Raw genomic sequence first — 9810 nt, 5'->3', positions numbered from 1 at the left:
AAGAGGGATTTCTAGGTTAACATCTGCTTAATAGCTTGTCTTGTTACAAACATTTGCAAATAACATGTTGCACTCTGATTTTCACACTGAAAAACCAAAAAAGATAACTAAAACTTCCAGTCTTTCAACTTGCAGTAGAATTTCTCAGTGTTCTAAACTGACATGCAGATGTTCTTGAGGCATTTTTGCTTTAATGCTGGAAGAACACAAGAAAATGTTCATTAGCAGAGGTTTTATGAGGAAATACTAAAAACATAAATGAAGGTCAAATAATCTTTTTTTTTCAATACCTTAAAAATCATTATCAGATAAAATATCTATCAGATGAAAGACAGCAAATACTCTGTAGATATGTAAAAATTTTTATATTTACACAACAATGTACGTAGAGATACAAAGAGAAAATGTACTTACTGTGGGAGTAAGTAATTCTTTTAACTCTTTCACAAACATAACTTGCATTTTTCACAAACCAGGAATAGTATTCAACACAGTACCTGAAGATGCAGTTAAAGTTAGGAGAGTATTAGCAGGTTATTTTTCTTTAAGGAGAGGGACTTTTCACATGTTCATGTAGTGACAGGACAAGAGGGAATGGCCTTAAACTGAAGAGCAGGTTTAGATTAGATACTGTGAAGAAATTCTTTACTGTAAGTGTGGTGAGGCCCTGGCACAGGTTCCCCAGAGAGACTGAGGATGGTCCATCCCTGGAAGAGTTCAAGGCCAGGCTGGGTGGGGCTCTGAGCAACCTGGTCTAGTGACAAGTGGTCCCTGCCCATGGCTGTGAGGGTGAGTGTGAGTGCATCCCTTAAGGAAAGCTGTTTGGAGTTCTACCTTAAAGAGAACAGAGCTACCTGGAGTACCTGGAGTATGTGTGGTGGCTTGTAGCCAATGAGAGGCTGTGGTGTATGCAAGGTGAATTGGTTAACCAATTATGTGATAGCATGTTGGATGTGAGAGTGCATAGCATTTGTGGATATTACTGCATGAGGGTTAGTTAGATCTAGATCTAGTAGGATGTGAGGTGATGTAATAGGAACTAATAGGAACTAACTTCTTCTACTATGAGCTATAAGAACTGTCTGTTAACCTATCTTGAATAAACTCTGAAGTTGTGTGCCTTCTGATCAAGCCTTCTGATGACTGCTGTGCCTGAGCTCTTCTGACCGTCAGTCCACAACCCAGCTTGGTATAAGGGGCTCCCCCTATACATGGCAGAGGGGTGGAATTAGGTGATCTTTAAGGTCCCTTCCAACCCAAACCATTATATGTTTCCATAAGCACAGCATACTATTCTGCTATTACTGAATATGGAAATAAAAAGAAGAGTCCAACCTCAATGATGCCATTAGATATTTGGAAAAATGCAGCTGGGCCTTATTCACACTGGAAGCCAGATCAGGTACTGCTCAGTGCACTGGAACCCATCTGGGCCTCAGCCAGTAGCCACAGACTCTCAAAAATAAGCATTGGTGATTGAAATTTGTCCTTTGGAAAAAAAAACCTGATGGAGTATTTTAAGCAAAGAAAGTGAAACTAGTGCTGGGTTTTACCTCATTGCTTCCTTTCTGGAATATCTTCTCTGACCAACACAGAGGCACAGCTGAAAGAACCTACAGAGCTCCATCACACAGGGGTTGATCTTCTGCACTATAAGAGTGAGAGGAGGGGAGGTCACACGGGGCTCTCTGAGGATCGCCTGTGGGCACCCTGGGGAGAAAACACAACTCAAACTAGTCCAAATACCTTTGCGGGCTGTTAGCTCCAAAGCAGTGCCTTTCCTACTCCAGCACTCTGAAATATAAGGAACATCCCTGCAAATGCCACCCTGGGGCTCTGAAAGGATAACCAGGGCCCAGGCTGTGAGAAAGCACATTTTCTCATGACATTGGTGTCCCCTTCACATGTACCCCTTGGGGCAGAAGAGCTGAACAAGCAGTGCAAAAGTGGCCATGGCATGGTTGTCAATTCAATTTTTTCCATTTGTGCCACTAGCAGCAGGCTCTGGCCATATGTGGATAAACTGCCTTACCTGCTGAGTATAATCCCCTTAGACATTGTAATTGCATTTCCAGGTTCACATCTCACATGCTTTATAGCTTTGGGCCATCTTTATGTTATGTGATAGCAGAGATTATGGAGGTTAAATTGGGACTAATGAAGTTCTGTTGAAATAAGCTTGAGTCATCTAGGGATGACAAGAAGTTTAATATAAAATGGCATTCTTGGGCAGAAGGAAAATAAAGGCTTTGGCAACCTGAAAGAGATTGCTACAAAACTATTTCGCTTCTGGCAGCGCTTACCCAAGGTAGGAGGAGTCCTGGAGGAGTAAGGGGCAGACACTGACAGCTTCCAAACTCACAGAGTCCTCTGGAAACTTTTGTGTCACAGGCACTACAAATCATGTGCAATTAGACAGGGACCCCCATTTCTCTTAACCTTAGCAGAAATGCCATTAGGCTTTGCCCACTTCATAGCATTTGGCACAACTTGATATTTTTCCGCTCAAAAATTAAAAATTGATAATTTCTTTCTTTCCTTAGTAAACACACTTCATGTTAATAACCAAATATCAAAGCAAAAGGAAATGAGGTTTCAATATAAATTGCCCCTGAAAAATAATGTTAAAGTTGATGTGAATGATTAAAACTTGCTAAAGGCTACTGTCCTGTGAATCTCAGCCTCCAATAAAGTGGGTTCTTCTATCCTGTCAAATAAGCATTAAATGCTTTACTCAAATGATGTGTTTTGCCAGAAGAAATTCAGCTTTATCCAGCTGTAAATTGATGGCAATTTCAATTTAGTCATCTATGTGGGAAAGAGAAGTCAAATAAAAAAGCGGAAAACTAAGGAAACTGCTATGGTTTTCATTTTTGGCAGTTACTTAATTTTAAATTAACACTGAATTTGCATAATACTGTATTTGTTTAATACTTCAATTTTTTTAAATTCATGTTCTATTTAATTCTTTTTGGTTGCATAGTATACTCACTTCATATAGTTAAAATTAAAATTTTCAGTGATTCATAGTTTTATGTCTATTCTGTAACACATTTCTACTGTGAAATGTATTTTTTGTATTTAATTCATAAGTTCATACAGATTTGGACTGAAATTTAAAAAAAAAAATAAAGGTAGGAATTTACTTCAGAACTTTCTTTTCTAAGAATGCTGTTTCCTAAGAAATTGATTCAATCAAAAGAGATCAGAAAAGGCAGAAACAACAGCTCTCTGTGAAGGGCTTTGCTCCTGTGTATTTGAAATAGCCACTTTACGTGTCACAGGCAGAGAAGTGACCAACTCTTGCAATAAACAGACAGTCCCTTTATTAACTCAATATCACATCCCTCTGACACTCACATTAAATTTTGCTGCCAGTGAAAAGCAACGGTTACCGCGAATGATTCAGACTTAAACTATTCATCCCTGCATGCTCTAATATGCATATTTGCATATTTTACTAGTTGGCTCTCACTTTTGTGATTTAAGAAATTAATTACTGGAATAATGTCTCAGCTCCCAGAACAATGAGGATGCCCTTCCTTGCTTTGTGATCCCACTGTTTGATTATTTCCCCAAATTCATGATTAGATGCAGGTAGAGAGCCTCTGCCCTCATGGTTCTGATAGAGAGACATTCAGTGATCTCATTGGAATCCATGTTTCCCAGCCTTTTCCAAACAGGATGATCCATTCACAGGCTCTCCAGAGCTGCCCACCTGACAGCAATGGGCACATGAATGAACTCTGGACTGTTCATACCACAAGCCCACTCACACACTCACACACTTCCAGCTGCCTGGATGTCACTTAATCCTCAAGTTAAAGGCATACAGAGAACTTTGGTTTGGTGCAGAGTCTTTGATGGAGAAGAATTGTCATAACATATTCTTCTGCTCCCAATAAGGATAAGAAGACCTAGCTCATCTTAAATTTTTCTTTTCACATCATCAAGAGTGTCAAGAAGTCAAAGTATATTCACATGTTATGACATTGACCCATTTTCTTCATGCAGCCAATGTATGTCATGGTAAGAGGATACTCTGCTATTTTGAGACCTTTAAACAGAAATAAAATGAGAGAAAGATAATTGGTTTTCAGAATGAAATAGCATTATGAAAGTTAAAAAGACGACCATGAAAACCAAAGTTATTTGGCTTCCTATCTCCCTGGTTTGAAAAGAGTCTTACATTAAAAACTGCTCCTTAGCTAAGCACCAATGAGTCTTTTCCTTGAAAAGGAGTCTCAGTTGATAGATTTTTACCCCCGTGTCCTCAGGCCTCCTGGGCCACAGCTTCCTCCCCCTCTGACACTGCCTTTCTGCAGAAGTTGAATTTGTATGATCATGTCATGATGTTGTCAGACTTTGGTTTTTATTGTTATCTTCTTAACTCTGATGATGGTACTGAATTTTGGAAACAGATGACAGACTAAGTAGTATGTTCTTAAATACTTGCTCTTCCAAAAGTATGGGTGAAAAAAAGTAAAAAAAAAGAGAGAAGGGAAGTAACCCAACATATGTTAATAGTTCAGTCAACCAGAATGGGACTGGAAACTATGAAAAATCTGATCTATATCAGCGAAAGCTACAGCAAGTAACAACACAGGGTCCTCGTCTTGGATTGCTGCGATAGGCACCAACAGCAAAAGCAATGGAAAGAGCAAGTGACACCAAAAGTGTAAGATACTACTGCCCACCTACTGTGCAATCATTTCCAGTGACAGAAAAACTGAAGACTTGTGAAAGCACCTTTCTCTCTGAGTCACATATATTTACCTCCAAAAACCACCTTTACAGATAAGTAAAGTTGTGTTGAAATTCATCAGTGAGCCAGAAGTCAGTAATCCAAGTATTATTAGAAATGGTGAGATTAGTGGGGAATTTGGATCAGAACTTGGATTTTCAGCCTTCAAGTAAACCCAAAATGAAGACCCAAAGGTTGCCTGTATGGAGCCAGGGAGTTGATGGAACTCCTGGTGCTCTGTGTCAGCTCCACTAGCAGAGCAGGACCACAGGGCTATTGTTTCCCTTCGTGCACAAACCTGGTGGTGATGCTCAGTTTTCACCTCATCAATTCTGTTTCAACAGGCTAACTATCAGCAGCAGTTTTCTCTTAGTCAGATTTACTAGGAATCCATATCAAAGACCCACAATTCCTTTGACACTACCAGAATGGTGCAGTTTATTTTTCCATGTTTCCTACTAATCCATCACAAACCATGTAATCAGCATTACTTTTTGCTCTCCTCACCTACCATCCTTCAGAAAATGCAGGTCTTTACTTGCTCATTCGTATTATCATTTTTCTTTGTTTTATTTCCTAGATGTCCAAACAGATCTCTGCAAAGACATTATTTGCCTGGCATTTTAGTCCTTGAGACTCCTCTGGTTTTATCTGTGCTAGCAGTCCAAAGAAAAAGACCCCTGCAAATTAGTTCAATATATCTTTGCATTTTCCAGTGTCTATACTTCTCTATACAAAAATGCAAGCAGTTGAGAGACAGAGTTCCAAAATTGCTTCCATCAGTCCTCACTACCCAGCAAGACTCATGTTCTCACTTATCTGAGGTAGCAGCAGAGTCAACTTCAATGACAGCCTCTTCCTTGAGCTTCCCATGGGCTCAGAGCTCCATCATAGCTCTAAGCAGCCAAACTGGCAAGACATAGTCCTAATGACAAGAAACCTTGGAACTGAGCCACCTGCTTATTTCGGAAAACTGAGGGCTGCTGTTCCCTTTGTAGTCTTGAGCTCAGCACAGTCACTGTCCCAGCATCATACACTATAGGAGTTTTCACACTAGCCAGACACACACACATGCTCAGCATCCAGAGTAGGTACTGGACTCTCCCAGAGTTCAGATTGTCCTCCTGGCATTGAATCAGGTCCAGTTTTTCAAAGTATGTAATTTCTTAAAAAATGCTTATCTGTAAATATAATTTTCTTGTCAACATAGGTATAAGATAATTATAAATGGAGTGGCTCATCATCTTACATTAGCACTTCATTTCCAACCTTTTATTTTGGTGCTCAAAATGAAGAACTGCACTTTCACAAAAATCTAGTTGATGATGATTCTTCTTTAGCTGAGAAAGTAGTTTGCAGTATTAGAAATTCAGGACAGTTCTGGAGATTTCATATGGCATGAGTTGGCTTCATCATTTTATTTGTAAAAATAAGGAGATTTAAAGCATTATATTTTCTTTCAGAATGAATTTTAAGATTCTCCAATAACGAATCAATGCTAAAATTGGCACGCAGAGTACATATGTTAATTCTATCTGCACATTATAATTATGTTTTGAATGTGTTTTGAATGTGCAATTGTGTACAAAACAAATATGGATTCAATTCCTTGGACATTTTGGGTGGTTCACATGTATAAACTATCATAAGCAAATTAAACACGTATGTTGTTTCTGTATGGGAAAATTTGCATCTTGCATTACCTTCAATCATACTACTATTTTTGATGCATGAGGTGCATCTACTTACTGGTAGCTGAATAAAGTTTCAGGGTCACACCAGGTCTGTAAGAGGATGGCATGGACAGTACTGAGGAAGGCAAATCTGAGGGAGGGAAAAGAGTATAACTTGCTTTGACACCTTAAAACAAAAAGAAAGGTTCATTGAAGGAGTAACAGAGAAAACAAACAAACAAACCAACCCTGAAGTCACAGTTCACTGATAAACACAGAGATTGATGCATAAATACATTATCAGTCACCTGTGTCTACATGTTACTTTCTATTTTATAAAGGTGCCAACTGACACACTTTGTTGCTATCCCAGACCAGTCTTACCTGGCTCTGTTTGCATCAGTTTGCTGGTTTCTTGTGGAGACACCGTCTGCATCCAAAACATGGACATGTCAGCTGTGGGAACAGAGACACAACTTGCTGCCATTCATATTTGTTTTTTATCTGTCTACTGAGAAGAATTGCTATGTATGAGACAGCTCAACAGCCAGAGTCCCTCACCCAGTACTGCCAGTGGCGTATAAAAATGTCAAGATGAAATAGGAAGGACAAAAGCTGTAGTTGACTACATCTTGAAAAGCCTGCGGGCTTAGGAAGGGCAGGCTTTCAATAAGGGATGTTGAGGGGAGTCCAGGAGAAGTAGCTCTATATTGCTTCACCACAGCTCTGCTCACCAAATTTGGAGCAAAATGTGAGGGAAGACCCAAGTGGTAGAAGCATCTATGAGGAGCGAGACTGACTTTTTCCCTAAAGGATAAGAAACTACAGGTTGGAGCCCATAGCTGATCTTAGCACTTCTGCCATAAAGTAATCAACTCACTGGTGACCCAGTGTGGGTCTCCCTGAAGGGCACTCCCAATCTCCACCTCAGAGACATTTGGCCAAACCCCACAGCCAGTGGGATAAAGCAGATTCCAGTCCTTCTCTCCATACTCACCAGGGCTGGGCTGCAGGGCTGGCCATGGCACTGAGCCCCTCCCAGGAGCTGGAGAGGGTCCAGCTGTGCCTTGGGCTCTGGAAGCTTCCACATGGGGTGATGGAAACCTTGATCCTTTTGCTCCAACTGTCTTTGGCCATGGTGGGAACCTCATGGTGGGGATTTCCTCCCCTTTCTGGGCAAGAGGGATCCTGGTAGCTGGAGAAGCAAGGGAGGCAGAGGGAGGGCACCAGCCCGCTGGGGATGCTGGTGCCCCATGGCAGCATCAAGTGCAACAACAGAGGTACAATAATACCTAAAATACACTTAGAAAATCCCATCTATTTCTTGAGTGCTTCTCTGGCAGGTCAGTGACCATGTTTTCCATTTCATTTTAAATATAAAAACATAGGAAGTGTCAATAATGTTTGAAATTTTAACTGAAGATTTAAATGTACAATTTTTCTAAAAAAAAAGGAAACTGAAATGTTACTGCAAAATGTTTTGTTTCTTTTCCACACATAAGTTATTTTTTATTTCCTGAACTGCTTCACTACAGAGGAAAGAGATAAAAAATCTTTTCTGTGTGAAGGTGAGGGGGCAGGTACTGGAGGGCAGATACTGCAGTTTGAGAACTCACAGCATTTTGTCGCAGGAATGACCCTTCTGGCTAGAAGAGATAATAAAGGTTGCCATGTGGTTAAGGAAATTCAAAAGTCTATAAAAAGACTGCAGACTGACTATGGGAAATGTAGAAATTTTGACAAGGAGGTATGAAGTCAAGGTTTGAATTCCTGTTGATTTCTACTATGTGCAAGCTAGTGCAAAGCTTCCAAAATGTGGCAGACCAGCACTTTTCTACCTTAAAGCCCTGTGGCAAAGTTAAATATTCTGAAGTTATGAAATGCTCAGGTGAAAACAACTGACTGTCATATAAAGAGGAGATAGAGAAGAATACAGAAAAAAGTTTCAATAACAAAGAAGAGGTAACAGTTTAAACAATCTTGGTTTTTGGTTTGAAGCCAGCAACAAGTTTTTCTTCAGTTTTCTGTCACTTTATAAAAATATTTTTCTAATAAAAGGACTTTTTACAATAGTTTTCCTATCAATGCATTGCTAATGTCATGTTCTGCTGTTTCAGGCAAACTTTTATATTACTCTGTAATTGCAGTTATTCATCACAGTGCTGAGCAGCAGACATACATGATCACTTGTCAAGACATTAATCAAGGAGAACAGAAATTTAGTTCTGACAATATGTACTCACTTTTGAATGTCCACACAAGATCTGCTGGTGGATCCAGTGTTCTGTTTGGGTCTTCCTGTAATTTCACGAAACTTGAAAAAATTGAATCTAGGTCTTTGAGGTATGAGAAGACAGGGTTAGAGCACTCACCATCCATCACATAGTGTGTGATAAAAAGGAAAGAAATCAGGTTCTGGTATCATAGAAACACCTATTGTCTTTTTTAATTAAAGGTTGTTTTGGGTTTGTGGGTCTTTTTACAAAGTTCATGGTTTTTATTTTTAACAGTAGAGAAGGATCCCACAGCTTTCAGTAACTTGCCACTGATTTCACTGTCTTCCCACTTTAATCAAGCCTTGAAAATGAGAGAGAGAGTCATGGGCAGCAGCAAAAGGTGAGCAACTGAAGTGCAGCTCGACCTGTCAAAGCAGTTTGGGGTGGAGGAGCCATGAGTGCAGCACACTGACTGTATCCCACTCCCTTCTGAAGGTAACACAGAGGAGGGCATTTGTGCTGAGAGCTAAGGAAGATTAGAGCACTCGGGACCCTCCCCAGCCCAGTGCTATGTTCTGTAAAAGCTCTCATTCCAGCAGATTTTTGTTTGTTCCTCCACTAGAAGGCCTTGTAACAAATAATTTAAAAGTCTGTAAAATTTATTTATATTTATGGTATGATTATTATATTAAATCTACAACAATATAAAATATTATTCTATTTTAATTGTAGCAAAATACATAATAATATGTAAATATATATCAATAATAAAAACATAAAATAAAATTTAGTATATTTTTTCACTATGAAGATGGAGTACTCATTGCAAGTGCTACATAGATGTGTTTTTCACTGGTGTTTTCTTTTATCCCCCAGGCTGTACTTACCCAGGTCAGATGATGTGTTACTGGAAAATGTGTAATTAATAACAGGAGACTTCTCTAATATTTCCCAAAAGTCAGACAGATTTTTCCCTGCAAACAGAAATGCTCACAAATATCAAGAAAGGCTTTTTTCTAGTATAAGGCATCACTGAGAATAAACAGGGCAATATTTTGAGGAGGAATGTTTTTAACTTTTACCTGTCTGCCCTGTCATCACACAGATGTAGATACAATCTGAGTCATTGCTCTGACGTACTGAAAGGCAAAACAAAGTAAAAGAGATCATTGTTACC

General features: G+C 39.4%; 1 protein-coding gene across 1 annotated transcript in view; it reads right to left on the bottom strand.

Moving 5' to 3' along the window:
- Positions 1–9810, bottom strand: part of HHLA1 (HHLA1 neighbor of OC90) — a 29440-nt gene continuing 19630 nt past the window's right edge. Inside the window, exons 11-19 of the mRNA XM_071554241.1 lie at positions 9716–9772; positions 9521–9607; positions 8661–8753; positions 7415–7612; positions 6802–6873; positions 6494–6568; positions 1554–1710; positions 415–497; positions 1–196 (exon numbers count right to left, since the gene is read on the bottom strand). Coding sequence (XP_071410342.1) covers positions 153–196; positions 415–497; positions 1554–1710; positions 6494–6568; positions 6802–6873; positions 7415–7612; positions 8661–8753; positions 9521–9607; positions 9716–9772 — 866 coding nt within the window. The 3' untranslated portion in view covers positions 1–152. The remainder of the gene's footprint in view (positions 197–414; positions 498–1553; positions 1711–6493; positions 6569–6801; positions 6874–7414; positions 7613–8660; positions 8754–9520; positions 9608–9715; positions 9773–9810) is intronic.

This window comes from Pithys albifrons, chromosome 4 (genome assembly GCF_047495875.1).
Source record: "Pithys albifrons albifrons isolate INPA30051 chromosome 4, PitAlb_v1, whole genome shotgun sequence".
In the NCBI taxonomy this organism is placed as follows: Eukaryota; Metazoa; Chordata; class Aves; order Passeriformes; family Thamnophilidae; genus Pithys; species Pithys albifrons.
The sequence above is the reverse complement of the archived record's forward strand: the minus strand, read 5'-3'. Positions and strand labels throughout refer to the sequence as shown.